Raw genomic sequence first — 16,695 nt, 5'->3', positions numbered from 1 at the left:
CCTACTATCTTCTATGTTTCTATGTTTCTAAAACCGATTATCTGGTCATTTTCTCAATGTTGTTTGTGGGACCTTGCTGTGCACAAAACTGGCTGCCGCGTTTCCTGTGACTACACTTCAAAAGTACTGAATTGGCTGCCAAGCACTATGGGACGTCCTGAGGTTGTGAAAGACGCTATATAAATGCAATTCTCTCTTTTCTTTCTTAAAGTAATATCCACCCCTACTTCAGTTAACCCGTCCCGAGTTCACAAATCGCCCTCAAACCAACAAACACAGGGGAGGGTGAGTTGCTCTAAAGGCCTCTGTCGTTCGTGCTTTCTAAACAGCTGCAGGATAGTAACTGATTTGCCCTCTGCATCTCCCCAACCTTGATCAGTTTGAGATTATAAACCCAACCTTTAGAAAGCCTCAGGTGCAAGGCTCCCGCCTACCAACAAGAGCTTAAAAAGATTCCACATTTAAGCAAAGCATCACAGCGTTTGCATGTAAACTCTTCCAGCTTAACGAATACCACCTCAATCACTGCAATTAAGCATCACAGGAAGGATCCAGCATCTGCAAATTGGACAGCTGGTCAATTAGATGAGACTAAAGGTCGATGCAGTATTGATATTCCGCCAGTCGACTGTCACACGCACATTTAGAAAACAGGATGGACTAAATTTTAGAATTTAGCGCTCCCAGTACAGCACGATTTCACACGCAGATGTCAGCAAGCCCGATTCATCGCCTGCACGATTTTATTTATTTATTTCATTGCTGTCTGTGGGAGCTTGCTGTGCGCAAATTAGCTGCCGCGTTTCCTACATTACAACAGTGACGACGCTTCAAAAGTACTTCAAAGCGCTTTGCAGCGTCCTGAGGTCATGAAAGGCGCTGTAGAAATGCAATTTCTTTCTTTTATCACTGAACACCAATAGCTCCATGCTTACCACATCCTCCCCAGCAGCATCAGCGGAATTACTACAATGCAGTTATTTAGATTAAATGCCAAACTAGAGTCATTCCTATAAAACCTGATAAGGATTCCACTGAAACAGTCACTGACATGAATCTTGTCCTTCATGTGGAAATGACTTATGAAATAATACTGGGCGGCCTGCTGGTGGCGCTGTCCAGGGAGAGTATAAATACTCGGGCACGGGCCCAGCTTGCTCAGGACATTCTTTAACAGGAACTAGTGAAGGACACAACTAGATCTCCATGTTGTAAAACAGTTGATTAAAGTCTTGTTTAATACTCAGACCAAGTGCCGAGTAGTTTTCTTACGTCAGTCACTAAGTGTAGAAGGCAAATTAATATTAGCCCCATCCCCAAAACACACTGACTCAATCTGATGCCCACGGCCTCAATGAAAATGTTAAGCTAAATCTTAATGTTAACAGCACAGAAACAGGCCATTCGGCCCAACATGTCCGTGCCGGTGTTTATGCTCCACACGAGCCTCCTCCCACCCCTCTTCATCTCACCCTATCAACATAACCTTATATTTCTTTCTCCCTCATGTATTTATGCAGCTCCCCCTTAAGTGCATCGATACTATTCGCCTCAACCGCTCCCTGTGGTAGCGAGTTCCACATTCTCACCACTCTCTGGGTAAAGAAGTTCCTCTTTAATTCCCTATTGGATTTATTACTGACTATCTTATATTGATGGCCCCTAGTTCTGGTCTCGCCCACAAGTGGAAACATCTTCTCTACGTCGACCCTATCAAACCCCTTCACAATCTTAAAGACCTCTAGCAGCTCACCCCTCAGCCGTCTCTTTTCTAGAGAAAAGAACCCCAGCCTGTTCAATCTTTCCTGCTAGGTAGAACTTCTCAGTTCTGGTATAATTCTAGTAAAACTTTTTTGCTCTATATCTTCAGCCCCAAAAGAACATATTAGAGGTTCTGTGATTTCCGTGACAACAATGCACAAGATGGACAATCATCAGGAGAGGCACAGCAGTCTAATACTCACAGTGACCAGTTTATGATGTTCCCCATAATAAGTAATACCATCCGATCCTGAGAACAGAAGATGAAAGATTTTAACAGGACAAACATGAGAAGGAAACTGAGAATCAAAGCCTTTATGGCTGGAGAGGGTCAGTGATACAGAACGCGTAAAATCCGCCTCTCGCCAGCCATTGTTATCAGTAACGGTGATTTTACTTCAACTTTTCCTTTTTCCATTTGCTTCTGTTTCACAAGTGAGCTCCATGCACCATTTTCCCCTTGCACTTTGTCATTGGGCTCCAGGGCAATAAAAGTGGGGGGCGGGGAGCGGTGGGACAGACGTGGGTTTGGTTCTGGAGTAGACTTGACTATCAGACCAGTGGAAATGGAGAGGGGGACTGGTTCTGGAGTAGACTTGACTATCAGACCAGTGGAAATGGAGAGGGGGACTGGTTCTGGAGTAGACTTGACTATCAGACCAGTGGAAATGGAGAGGGGGACTGGTTCTGGAGTAGACTTGACTATCAGACCAGTGGAAATGGAGAGGGAGACTGGTTCTGGAGTAGTATTGACTATCAGACCAGTGGAAATGGAGAAGGGGGCTGGTTCTGGAGTAGAGCTGACTATCAGACCAGTGGAAATGGAGAGGGGGACTGGTTCTGGAGTAGACTTGACTATCAGACCAATGGAAATGGAGAGGGGGACTGGTTCTGGAGTAGACTTGACTATCAGACCAGTGGAAATGGAGAGGGGGACTGGTTCTGGAGTAGACTTGACTATCAGACCAGTGGAAATGGAGAGGGGGACTGGTTCTGGAGTAGACTTGACTATCAGACCAGTGGAAATGGAGAGGGGGACTGGTTCTGGAGTAGACTTGACTATCAGACCAGTGGAAATGGAGAGGGGGACTGGTTCTGGAGTAGACTTGACTATCAGACCAGTGGAAATGGAGAGGGGGACTTGTTCTGGAGTAGTATTGACTATCAGACCAGTGGAAATGGAGAAGGGGGCTGGTTCTGGAGTAGAGCTGACTATCAGACCAGTGGAAATGGAGAGGGGGACTGGTTCTGGAGTAGACTTGACTATCAGACCAATGGAAATGGAGAGGGGGACTGGTTCTGGAGTAGAGCTGACTATCAGACCAGTGGAAATGGAGAGGGGGACTGGTTCTGGAGTAGACTTGACTATCAGACCAATGGAAATGGAGAGGGGGACTGGTTCTGGAGTAGACTTGACTATCAGACCAATGGAAATGGAGAGGGGGACTGGTTCTGGAGTAGACTTGACTATCAGACCAATGGAAATGGAGAGGGGGACTGGTTCTGGAGTAGTATTGAGTATCAGACCAGTGGAAATGGAGAAGGGGACTGGTTCTGGAGTAGACTTGACTATCCGACCAGTGGAAATGGAGAGGGGGACTGGTTCTGGAGTAGACTTGACTATCAGACCAGTGGAAATGGAGAGGGGGACTGGTTCTGGAGTAGACTTGACTATCAGACCAATGGAAATGGAGAGGGGGACTGGTTCTGGAGTAGAGCTGACTATCAGACCAGTGGAAATGGAGAGGGAGACTGGTTCTGGAGTAGTATTGACTATCAGACCAGTGGAAATGGAGAGGGGGACTGGTTCTGGAGTAGAGCTGACTATCAGACCAATGGAAATGGAGAGGGGGACTGGTTCTGGAGTAGAGCTGACTATCCGACCAGTGGAAATGGAGAAGGGGACTGGTTCTGGAGTAGACTTGACTATCAGACCAGTGGAAATGGAGAGGGGGACTGGTTCTGGAGTAGACTTGACTATCAGACCAGTGGAAATGGAGAGGGAGACTGGTTCTGGAGTAGACTTGACTATCAGACCAGTGGAAATGGAGAGGGGGACTGGTTCTGGAGTAGACTTGACTATCAGACCAGTGGAAATGGAGAGGGGGACTGGTTCTGGAGTAGACTTGACTATCAGACCAGTGGAAATGGAGAGGGGGACTGGTTCTGGAGTAGACTTGACTATCAGACCAGTGGAAATGGAGAGGGGGACTGGTTCTGGAGTAGAGCTGACTTTTAGAGCAGTGCAAGTGCATGGGACGAGCTCATTGTTTGGTTTGCAGAGACAGGAGGCATTAATCTGACAGTAGCTTCATATTATTCACATTTCCGTGGATTTACAATGTCTTCAGTTACCTGCAGATACACAGCAGAGCAATCCAGTTAGTCCCACTCCCCTGCTCTTTCCCCAAATCCCTGCAACTTTTTTCTCCTTTAAGTATTTATCCAGTAATTCCCTTTTGACGGCTACTATTGAATCTGTATCCACCGCCCTGTCAGGGGTGATTGAGAAGTTTCAGGACTTCATTCAAAGTGCTAGATGGGCCGTCCCACCATTGTGATCTACTCTTTGCTGAACACAAAGCATCACTTGTGTCTGGAATTCTCTGTTGCACCCCTCCCGCAACCCCCTGACTTTCCGCCCCAATTTTCTCCTCCCCCCCCCCCTTTCCTGAAGGCATTGACTCGTACCAAGGTTCAGCTCCAAGGGTGCCTGATGCAAGTGGCCGTGTGTTTCACCATAGCGGGCATCACAACCGAGTCTAGCCGCGCCCTCACCCAGAATGCTGTTTGAGAGGCCTGACTGCACACAACACCCTGCCTTATTGGCTGAAAGATGAGGCAGCCGGTTGGGTGACAGACATGCACGTCTAAAAGGAAAAACAGGAGAACACGGCCGTTTCCAGCTGCTGATTTGTCACTCGGTGAAAAGAGAGAAATCACCGTGTCTGCAACTGTGAATATAGAACACGTCAGGTCACTTACTGCATAGGCGGGTCCGCTGCACTGTCTGATATGGTCGGTGTAAATTACATGAATTATCCTTCTGCATATCCCTGTGTCTGAAAAAGTGAATATTCAACATTTAATATGTTCTTTGACAACGACACATAAATAGAGAATACACATCGGGACATGGTCAATTGCTGTGGAGACATGCGGGCACGATAGTGACATCCTTGGGGGAATTACACCCATCCCATAGCACCTGGTTAACTTTTGTAACTCAACAATTTGTATCTCTAGGAGCAAATGCCCCCAAGGTGTCTGACAGAGGTGGAATAGACACTGAGCAATTGAAGAATGAGGAGAGGTGACTGACCGCTCGCTGGACGAGGCTGGCTTCGAGACAGTTTTGAAGAGGGTTTGAGGGAAGTGAGTTTCGGAATCTCAGTGTTTTCAGGGGGTGAATTTCCTCGAGGCTTTTCCCGCTCTGGCACCTCAGGTTCAGTAGAAATCCCGCTTACGTTTGTAAATGCGGTTTCCATCGGTTACATCAGCGGAGCGGGGAAAGCCACACGGAAATTCACCCCTCTGGTGTGTGTTCTGATTATTTACCACGTGTTCTCCTTTCCGAGTACTATTTAGATAATTTCATGAGGTACTTTCTGGCCCATTACTGAGCAGTGATCTACAAATTGTCACACCCTTAAGCATGGCCCACATCTGTGAACCAGACACGTCTCATACGAAGTCCCTTTAATGCTGCACCTGTACCTGGCAAAGGGCTCAGCCTGCACATGACCCTGCCGGGGTGAGTGTGCTTGGAAACAGAGATTACCAAAAGACCAAAGTCCACAGTTCACAACCTCCTAGATTTAGTGGTACTCCCGTCAGCTTGGTTCAGTTGGTAGCACTCTCGCCTCTGGTTCAGAGGGGCTGTGGGTTTGAGCCCAAACAACAGGACACCAATCCAGGCTGGCATTCCAGTGCAACACTGAGGAGGCGCCATGCTTAAGATGGAATGTTAAAATGAGGTCCTGGTTTCCTGTTCTGGTGGCTCAAGTGAATGTTAAAAATCTGAGAGAACTATGTGAAGAAGAGCAGGGAAGTTCTCCTGATGTTCTGGCCAATATTCCTCCCTCAACCAACACCATCAAATATATAGCATCTGTGCAGTTCATTCTGTGGCACCCTAGAAGACATTTCAGGTTAAGAATTTAGACAGTTAAGGGGTGATTTGATCAAAGTTTTCAAGATATTAAGGGGAACAGATAGGGTAGATAGAGAGAAACTATTTCCGCTGGTTGGGGAGTCTAGGACTAGGGGGCATAGTCTAAAAATTAGAGCCAGACCTTTCAGGAGTGAAATTAGGAAACACTTCTACACACAAAGGGTGGTAGAAGTTTGGAACTCTCTTCCGCAAACGGCAATTGATTCTAGATCAATTGTTAATTTTAAATCTGAGATTGATAAATTTTTGTTAACCAAAGGTATTAAGGGATACGGGCCAAAGGCGGGTATATGGAGTTAGGTCACAGATCAGCCATGATCTCATTGAATGGCGGAACAGGCTCGAGGGGCTGAATGGCCTCCTCCTGTTCCTAGGGAACAACAGCTTCTGCATTTGTTTACGTAACAACAGTCACTGCGCTTCAAAAGGTAGTTCCTTGCGTGTTTGAGGAGTTTTGACAACGTGATAAGGTGTTAAATAAAAGCAAGTGATTCTTTCTATCTAAACTAATCTTTTGTGCGTAAAACGGTGGTATCCAAGTAAAGCGCTCTGCCTGGGAGCACTCGGAATCAGCTGGAGCCTGTGATTCCCGAGCCCAAGCCGCGCTAGTCAGGATAACTATGGGGTATAAATATGTCTTGGGCTGTAGCGCTGAATGGGTTAATAGCGACCTGGCACTTCGTTTCATACTTTGCCCGATTATCTTTTCCATCGGCGTCAACAAAGCAAAATATCGGGCAGAGTGTAAAACGGGCGGTCGATTCGCCACCGCCCGTTTTGCGCTACCACCAGCGTTCCCGCTAAGGTGCGGGGCTGCGCTGCCGCACACTGATCGCGAGGTCCCGCACAGGCCGCTCACCAGTGCTGCCGCTGGAAGAAATGCGGCGCGTGCGCAGCCGCTGCAAGGGCACGCCCAGGGAGAAAAAATAAATTAGTGGGAACGTTGGCTACCAGCCAAAATTAATTTATACCGTCACGTGCTTGCTCAGAGGGAGGCATGGGTTGCACCAGCCTGGGTCTGAGAAATGACATGTGGCCCAGGGAGACCAAATAAGAGGCCGAGAGAATGGACCGAGAGAGAAAAGCGGTTTCTTTCGATACATTCCTAGCGAATCCCCAGTGCTAAGGAGATGATAATTACCAAGTTTCCAGCGGCCCATATAGTAGAGCTGTATACTGAGCAGAAGTGTCGCTAGGATGTGAATAAAGGAGAAAACCGCCCAGAATACGATGTAATCCTTCCCAAAGACCTGCACGGAAAGAAGCAAAAAAAAGAGAATACCTTAACATAACATAAAAAAACAAATTTCTCGACTTTTCCTTCTTCTGACCGAAATGTGCAGCTAGGAGTGACTCCACTTCCTCTGCCCCCTCCTCCCCTCAACCAATGGGACTCTGTCCCCACTCGGTTACCGTTAGCCCGGCCAAATCAATGGTCCTTCCACACTCTGCAGCTGGGTGACCTCACTGGCCATTGTCACTCTTAGGTTGGGAGACCTGGTGCAACGTAGAGTTAGTCCTGGAAGAGAGGTACTGTTTTTTTTTGATGTACTTTCAGCGCACCATTCTCCCCTGTTACAATCTGTAACAGAAGCTGGCCCCTGTGGTGTTGCCAGGCTCCGCTGTACAAAACAGTGAGCCAGTGCGTAAATGCAGTGGGACCGTATGCTCGTATGTACTTTACTGAAACCAGCAGCCATAATGCGAGAGCGCATTTGTGGATTATTGAGGCTGTTGGTTCCTTGAACGTTTGTGGATTTGTAGTTTGGTGCGCAGCTCATGGAGGGCGAATCATTCGTCTGCCAGCTGCACTTCCGCAGTGTGAATAGCACCAAATAATGATTTACTCATGGAGGAAAAGTGTAGGAAAGGACATAACTGAGCACATCTGAAGGTTAAAGATTAACTGGCAAGGTTGAGATTTTCAAATGGATCTATCCTTATTAGAGAAGTGATTGACCTCTCCCAGCATTGCTGCTGATAATCACTTGATATTTTCAACAGAAAGCACATCTTCTACTTAGACATATTTCCAGTTCTGTTTCTGATAGACTTAAACTATCCTCCAGCCCTAAAACCCTCCGAGAACTCAGCGTTCCTCCAACTTTGGTCGTTTATGCATCTCCCACTTCCTTCGCCCCACCATTGGCGGCTGTGCCTTCAGCCCTCTAGTCCCTCGTCTCCTCCTAGAAGACGCTCCTTAAAATCTACCTCTTTGACCAAGCCTTTGGTCACCTGTCCTAATATCTCTACGTGGCTCGGTGTCAAACTTTGTCTGATTATGCTCCTGCGAAGCGCTTTGGGACCTTTTACTATGTTAAAGGTGCTATATAAATACAAATTGTTGTTCAAAAGTGGCAACACTTAAAGCTGTAGCGTCCCAGAACTGTGGCAAGTGTTGATGTGACATTGAAAGCAAATACACAACCCCTCCCATCTTCCTGAACTGATTTCAGCTCCAATTCTTCAATATTCTCCAAGTGTGTTTGGAAGGCACCCCCCAACACTGGCAACCTTCACTACATTGGAGAAAAATAATTGTGTGATGTGTCGGATACTACAGCGTGAAGCCTTCATAACTCTCTTTTTCTTGCACCAATGGTTGGCCAACATCGCCCAATGGTTACATGTGGTCCATGAGAATTCAAGGAATCATTGCCAGTGCCACCACAACAATCTCATTGTGTCTAAGTTGATGAAAGAATACTTGTATCTGCCCCTCTAAGAGTAAACCAGAATACTTGCTCTTCATTCTAGCTGTCTTTATTAAGAACTTTGCGTTCAATTGAACCCAACAGATCTTAACTTCGTATTGCAGGGTATATTATTCAGGATACTTTCCCCAATTTTTTGTTGGTCCATCTTTACTTATCATTCCTCCTGACATCTCTCCTCTCCTCTCCCCAGTACCACACATCTACAACTTGCTCACAAACCTCTACATTACAACAGTGACTACACTCCAAAAGTACTTCATTGGCTGTAAAGTGCTTTGGGACGTCTGGTGGTCGTGAAAGGCGCTATATAAATGCAAATCTTTCTTTCTTCTTTCTCTGTCAATGCTGCATTGTAACAGGCCACATGGAGGCATCTGGTGAGATTCCTCCCTCCAGTTTACTGCTCTGAGGGAAGTCCTTGCCCTTTGATTGGTGCCAATCCAAAGATGACCCAGATGGGGATGAAACCGTGTATTGATAAGGGATTGCAGCGATAACCCACATGCTACTCTGTCCAATTAAATCGTCATACATGGAGCTTCATACAGTAAGACCTCTTGAACAAACATAGATGGTTCCCTTCAGTTTTGTACAGGGGATCTCTTTAAGCAAATACCCGCCCAATAAGGAGCGACAACAGTGTACTCACCACTCCCAACACAGAGAAGAATATGACCAAGGCAAGGCTGGCATAAGCAGAATAGGCACTGGCGTTGATGTCCGGGTGGCGCTTCTGGTACAGCTTCAGCATACAGAGGCCAGCTATCATGTACATGAAAGATGTGTCTGTGTACCGAACAGAAACAGACATCAGAACACAACAGGTAACACGTTCCTACCTCAATACTTACACACAGGAAAGAGGGCATGTACTGGCCACATAAAAGGATCCTCCAGGCACTTTACAGACTTCAGGACTCAACATCGAGTTCAACAGTTTCAGACCATATCCTCGAGCCCTATCTTTTTTTCTCTCTCTCACATGGCAGCTGTCGATCTTTCAGCCAGTGCCATTTACAATTCATCTAGAGCCATCTTTTGTTTCTTAACCTGTCCCATTACCATCTCCTTTTGCCTTGCACCATCATCCCTTTTGTCTCTTAGGCCTAGAAATTCAGTTTGGGCCCGCCAGCTCGCTTGCGCCCAGAAGTTACCGCTGCGCGCGGAGCCACTTGCGCCCGCCGGAAATTCAGTTTCAGCGCCCCACGTCGAAGCCGGCCGCTATTCAAGGGTTTTGGCGCCCCCGCTTGGGGCGCTGAGACTGAATATCGGCGCGCTAGGTGCCGCAGCGCCACCTGCTGCGGAGCGGCAGGCTGCGGTACTGCAGGCCTTCCTCCCTCTCTTAAGGGGGAGGTGCCTGCAACAGCGAGATCGCCGCTCGCTAGTGCCGGCAAATGAGCCCGGCACCACGGAGAAGTGTCGGGCTCCCGGAAAACAGCCGGCAATGCCGCTGGGGGGGGGGGGGGGGGGGGTGGAGGAGGCCGGGGAAGGAGGTGCGGGCAGGCAGCTGCCGAAAAAGCGGGCGGCCGCACATCCGCCTTAACTCGCCCCACTAACGCTACAGTACGGCCCCGTTTTCTGATTGCTGTTTGCGGCCGCTGCGGAAGAGGCGGCCGCAACTCAATATGGCGGTCGGGCCGGTAGCGGGGCACTGCGCACACCAATGACGTCATCGGTGGCGGCGCAGCGCTACTGGCTAACGCCGCCATTACCGCAGCGCTGAATATCGGCGAAAGCTCAGCAAGTGGCGCAAAAGCCCTCTTTGGGCGAAAACTGGGCGCAAAGCCTACTGAATTTCTAGGCCTTAATCTCTCCTGCCTTCCACCCTATCACAGACCTTCCCTTTTGTTCTTTCCTCCCCTCCCCCCCTTTCCCCGCCCCTACACTTGCTTAAAAACCTGTTCCATCTCCAGCTTTTCCCAGTTCTGACGAAGGGTCATTGACCTGAAACGTTAACTCTGTTTCTCTCTCTACGGATGCTGCCTGGCCTGCTGAATATTTCCAGCATTTTCTGTTTTTATTCCTCCAGGATAAGGTCCTTTCCTGAGTGGCCGTCATCTTGACAGCCTCTGAGGTTGGGATGCTGCAAAAATTCCTTCAGTGGGGAGCATTAAGGCAGGAGCCAAAATATTGGAAGAGCTTACTCAAAAGAGCGCCCTGCCTTGGAAATGCTGCATAGCTGGTGGCCCTAAGGAGTAGGCCAGTCACTGTGGGGAAAGATCTTAAAATACTTTGACAGATATGACAGACCTTTCCCCAGTTATCCAGTTTTGTCCAAATATGTGGAGCCGGAGATAGATCAGCAGTTATGTAGAGATAGTCTTGGTACACTTTGTACATTATTGCTGTGTTTTAATATCTTCTCCCCTCTCTTCTTTTTTTGTTGGTCCCTTCAGTCAAACACCATCTCTGATCAAAAGGGTGGGGATGTTATCTGTTCTGGGCCTCACGCAGGGCTGGTCTGCAACAGCTCAGGAAATGTGAAAGCAGTTCAGAGTGATTTACACTCCAATTCTCCTTCCTCATTCTGAAGAACCGTCATCATTCCCTTCCCCCTCCCAGTGACACATGCCGCTGCACCTCCAACGCATTTCGCTGCCGTAACACCCCCGGGATTGCCAGTCTGATTTTGAAAACAGAAGTTCACTCACTTCTCCACTTATTTCTGAGTCTCATGATGTGGAGCTGTCAGTTATTATCATTTTTAAGGGGGGCTTTCACCATCAGCGAAGCAATCGCCCAAACACAAGCCCCGAATCCGCCCTCGGACTTGGGACGACATGGTGATCCTCAGCTACATTAGAAAGAAAGAGCAAACTCACCAAACTGGAAGTTAGTGTAGTTTGGGCACACGTGATAACAGCCACTGAGTAGCCCTTCCATCATGAGAGCCGTCCCCATCGCATAAAATAAACCAAAATGTTTAGGGATTCCACACTCCTGCAAAGACAGACAGGTTGAGAGACAGAGAGATAAAATGTTGTGTTTAATAAATTGCTGCCACTGGATGCTTTTTCCTTTTCTTTTTAAACTGCTTGGGCCAAGTGTTTCCGAGACTCTTAGTGATAAATGCACAGCCACCCCTGAGATCAGCTCGATTTGATCAGGTTCGATCCCCTCAGGCCCACATTAGCTCTGTTAGATCTTACAGTCAGCAGCACCAGAGAGAGACATAGGTTAACATTATAGGTGGGACCCTTCCCTTCATAAGGGTCACACCCAAGACGGTTAACCTGTCTTTCCACAGTGTCGGCCGTGCCTCAGTGGTGGCACTTTCGCCTCATAGTCAGGCGTTCTCTTGGGTGGATGTGAATGATCCCATTGTAGGGAAGCGCCCCCAGTGTCCTGGTCAATACCTATTACTAGAACAAACTGTCTGGTCATTCAAGTCATTGCTGCATGGGGGATGTTACTGTGTTCTGTGGCTCAGTTGGTAGCACCCTCGCCTTCTCAGTGAAGGTTGTGGGTTCAAGTCCCACTCCAGGGACTTGAGCACATAAAGCTAGGCTGACACTCCAGTGCAGTGCTGAGGGAGCGCTGCACTGTCGGGAGGTGCCGTCTTTTGGATGAGATGTTAAACTGAGGCCCCGTCTGCTCTCTCAGGTGGACGTAAAAGATCCCACGGCACTATTTCGAAGAGGAGCAGGGGAGTTCTCCCCGGTGTCCTGGGCCAATATTTCTCCCTCAACCAACATAACAAAAACAGATTATCTGGGCATTGTCACGTTGCTGTTTGTGGGAGCTTGCTGTGCGCAAATTGACTGCCGCATTTCCCACATTACAACAGTGACTCAAAAGTACTTCATTGGCTGTAAAGCGCTTAGAGACGTCCGGTGGTCGTGAAAGGTGCTATAGAAATGCAACTCTTTCTTTCTTTTTATATTACAACAGTGGTTACAATTCAAAAGTAATTCACTGGCTGTGAAGTGCTTTGGGACGTCCTGAGCAATGTTCCCTTGAAGCCACGCGCTGCGCCGCGCTCTGCAGGTCCCAGCTGGTGAGCCGGCTTTTAAATAGAAAAACCGCGCATGCGGGCCATTTTGAATGGCCCTCGCAGCCTGTTAAAAGGGCCACGCAGCCCATTAAAGGGGCCACGCAGCCCGTCAAAGGGCCCCAAAAAATTAGAGGGAACATTGGTCCTGAGGTGTGAAAGGTGCTACGTAAATGCGAGTTCTTTCTATCGCATTAAATCGTAACATCTTCATACGAAATTCCTATGTCTGTTCTTTTAACACAGGTGCTAACCTGTCTATTTTAAGATGGCGGACAAAATAATTTCATACAAATACGTGATTCCTTCACATGATAATATCGCACAGCATAATTTCATAGATTAAAGGTAGATTGATGCGTGTGTAATGCCCTCCACCACCCCTCCCGCATCCTAGCATGTTACCAACACTGTTAGCCGTCTCCAATATCATTAAAGCAAATCCAATAGTTAAAGCAAACAGGAAGGAGTTGATTGGATTTGTACCAGTGCACAGATGTCATTCCGCATCAGGGCCCGTTTGTGTAGAATCTCACGCTGCAAGACAATGAGCAGGAAAAGCAGTCCCAGCATCAGGTATCCAAGGTTACTCAGGATATTGTTAAATGCGCTGTCAGGGGAAGAGCACACAATTAACTCTGACTACAGAAGCAGAAGAAAGTGATGAACAAACAGTACAGGGTTAGATAACAGCCAGCCACCATACTGCATCAGATTACGTTGTGGATAGTAGTTTCGGCTGCCCGTGTCCTAACTTGCACCAAGTCCCGTTCGCCCATCACCCCTGTGCTCACTGACCTACATTGGCTCCCGGTTAAGCAGCGCCTCGATTTCAAAATTCTCACCATTGTTTTCAAATCCTTCCATGGCCTCGCCCCTCCCTTACTCTGTAATCTCCTCCAGCCCCACAACCCCCCCCCTCCCCCCGAGATATCTGCGCTCCTCTAATTCTGCCCTCTTGAGGATCCCTGATTATAATCGATCAACCATTGGTGGCCGTGCCTTCTGTTGCCTAGGCCCTAAGCTCTGGAATTCCCTGCCTAAACCTCTCCGCCTCTCTTTCCTCCTTTAAGACATTCCTTAAAACCTACCGCTTTGACCAAGCTTTTGGTCACCTGCCCCAATTTCTCCTTATATGGCTCGGTGTCAAATTTTTTGTCTTATAATAATACTCCTGTGAATCGCCTTGGGACGTTTTACTACGTTAAAGGTGCTATAGAAATACAAGTTGTTGATGTAGTTTATATTTCTTCGGCAGCACCTCCCAAACCCGCAGCCTCCACCACAAGGGCAGCAGGTGCTTGGGAATGCCATCGCCTCCAAATTCCCCTCCAAGTCACACACCATCCTCACTTGGAAATATATCGCCGATCCTTCAGCTGGGTCAAAATCCTGGAACTCCCTCCCTAACAGCACTGTGGGAGTACCTTCACCGCACAGACTGCAGCCGTTCAGTAAGAAGGCGGCTCACCACCACCTTCTCAAGGGCAACCAAGGTTGGGCAATAAATGCTGGTTTGGTCAGCGATGCCCATAACCCGAGAATGAAAATAAGATATTTTAATCTATACAGATTGTACTATTCCCTGTAACACTCACCAGAACAAAGCCCAGGAATAACAAATTCAATTCGGGGAGCTTGCTTTTTGTCACTGTCTACCCCGACACCCATCTCCCGTGCCTCGACACCATTGTGTCAGCTAGTGTCCCGTCAGCCGTGGCTCAGTGCGCAACACCCTCGTCTCTGAGTCAGAAGGTTGTGGGTTCAAGCTCCACTCCAGAGACTGGAGCACAAAATCCAGGCTGACACTCCCAGTGCAGCGCTGAGGGAGTGCTGCACTGTCAGAGGTGCCGTCTTTCAGGATGAGACGTTAAACCGAGGCCCCTGTCTGTTCTCTCAGGTGGCCGTCAAAGATCCCATGGCACTAAGAAGAGCAGTGGAGTTCTCCCCGGTGTCCTGTGGCCAATATTTATCCCTCAATCAACATCACTAAAACAGATTATCTGGCCTGGACAGACTAGATGCAGGAAGGATGTTTCTGATGGCCGGGGAGTCCAGAACCAGGGGTCATAGTCTAAGGATAAGGGGTAAGCCATTTAGGACTGAAATGAGGAGGAATTTCTTCACCCAGAGAGTGGTGAACCTGTGGAATTCTCTACCATGGAGGGCGGTGGAGGCCAGTTCATTAAATATATTCAAGAAAGAGTTGGATATATTTCTTGAGGCTAAAGGGATCAAGGGATATGGGGAGAAGGCAGGGACAGGGTACTGAATTTGGATGATCAGCCATGATCTCACTGAATGGCGGAGCAGGCTCGAAGGGCCGAATGGCCTACTCCTGCTCCTATCTTCTATGTTTATGTTTCATTATCACATTGCTGTTTGTGGGAGCTTGCTGTGCACAAATTGGCTGCCGCGTTTCCTACATTACAACAGCGACTACACTTCAAAAAAGACTTCATTGTCGTGAAAGGCACTATAGAAATGCAAGTCTTTCTTTCATTATTTCAGCATGGACACCACATCAAATATCTCTACACAGCAGCACAGATGTGATCACTGACCTGAGGACCCCCAGCGGGTGAGCACACATGAAGTTGTAGTAACAGATGTCCTGATTTCCTGTGATATTGAAAACCTGTTGGGAGGAGAATGATGAATGAGTCTGCCAGCAATCTCCTGTTAACAATGACATTGGGCCAGCTGATCAGGAGCCCTAGTCCCAGGAATCACATGGGACGGAGAAGACACCAGCGCTCAGATTTCCCGATAGGTACGACATTAATGCCCCTGTAAAATAACTGAGATCAGGAAATCCAGGCTCAAAACTTAACAGACCGTAGGATAAATTTTGCACGGCTCCTGGCATGAAGCCTTCTCAGCTGGAGCCTGGATTGGACATTCAGGGCTGGAGAATCATATGCCTGACTAACGGCGTTTCTGGTTTCCCAGTGATTAAAATGATTGACCGGAAAACCAGGCATCCTATGAATCGGGTGAACGGACCTCCACGCTCAGGTCTCCCATCTCTGCTACAACGCCCACGAAAGACTGAACCGTCTGGGGCTCTATTGTCTAGAAAAAAGAAGGCTGAGGGGTGACCTAATAGAGGTCTTTAAAATTATGAATGGGTTTGATAGGTTAGACTTAGAGAAGATGTTTCCACTTGTGGGGGAAGACCAGATCTGGGGGGTCATAAACAATGTTCTCCGCAATTATTTGGGGGGGCTGCGTGGCCCATTCAAAAGTCTGTGCATGTGCGTTTTTTTCAATTTAAAAGCTGGCTCACCGGCTGCGCGGGACCCCTGGAGCGCTGCGCGGGACCCCTGGAGCGCTGCGTGGGACCCCTGGAGCGCTGCGAGGGACCCCTGGAGCGCTGCGCGGCTTAAAGGGAACATTGGTTGTAAATATAAGATAGTCACTAATAAATCCAATAGGGAATTCAGGAGAAATTTCTTCACCCAGAGAATGGTGAGAATGTGGATCTCGCTACCACAGGGAGTGGTTGCGGTGAGTATTATGGATGCATTTAAGGGGAGGCTAGAAAAGCACATGAGGGAGAAAGAAACAGAAGGATATGCTGATAGGGTGAGATGAAGAGGGGTGAGATGAAGAGGGGTGAGATGAAGAGGAGTGAGATGAAGAGGGGTGAGATGAAGAGGGGTGAGATGAAGAGGGGTGGGATGAAGAGGGGTGGGATGAAGAGGGGTGAGATGAAGAGGGGTGAGATGAAGAGGGGTGAGAGGAAGAGGGGTGAGAGGAAGAGGGGTGGGAGGGAGAGGGGTGGGAGGAAGAGGGGTGGGAGGGAGAGGGGTGGGAGGAAGAGGGGTGGGAGGAAGAGGGGTGGGAGGAAGAGGGGTGGGAGGAAGAGGAGTGAGATGAAGAGGGGTGGGAGGAAGAGGAGTGAGATGAAGAGGGGTGGGAGGAAGAGGGGTGAGATGAAGAGGGGTGAGATGAAGAGGGGTGAGAGGAAGCGCGTGTGGAGCATAAACACCGACCGGAACAGACCAGTTGGGCTGAATGGCCTGTTTCTGTGCTGTAAATTCTACGTA

General features: G+C 48.3%; 1 protein-coding gene across 4 annotated transcripts in view; it reads right to left on the bottom strand.

Annotated features, from left to right (window-relative positions):
* Positions 1–16,695, bottom strand: part of sidt2 (SID1 transmembrane family, member 2) — a 108,914-nt gene that overhangs the window by 15,375 nt on the left and 76,844 nt on the right. For all 4 annotated transcript variants that reach the window (XM_085967861.1, XM_085967862.1, XM_085967864.1 and 1 more), the window contains exons 16-22: positions 15,208–15,281; positions 13,130–13,253; positions 11,475–11,592; positions 9,302–9,438; positions 7,077–7,185; positions 4,747–4,823; positions 1,965–2,011 (exon numbers count right to left, since the gene is read on the bottom strand). In XM_085967861.1, coding sequence (XP_085823987.1) covers positions 1,965–2,011; positions 4,747–4,823; positions 7,077–7,185; positions 9,302–9,438; positions 11,475–11,592; positions 13,130–13,253; positions 15,208–15,281 — 686 coding nt within the window. The remainder of the gene's footprint in view (positions 1–1,964; positions 2,012–4,746; positions 4,824–7,076; positions 7,186–9,301; positions 9,439–11,474; positions 11,593–13,129; positions 13,254–15,207; positions 15,282–16,695) is intronic.

The sequence above is a fragment of the Somniosus microcephalus genome, chromosome 26 (assembly GCF_052327205.1).
Source record: "Somniosus microcephalus isolate GS21.2 chromosome 26, FLI_Smic_1.0, whole genome shotgun sequence".
Lineage (NCBI taxonomy): Eukaryota > Metazoa > Chordata > Chondrichthyes > Squaliformes > Somniosidae > Somniosus > Somniosus microcephalus.
Note: the sequence above shows the minus strand (reverse complement) of the source record. Positions and strands in the feature narration are given on the sequence as shown.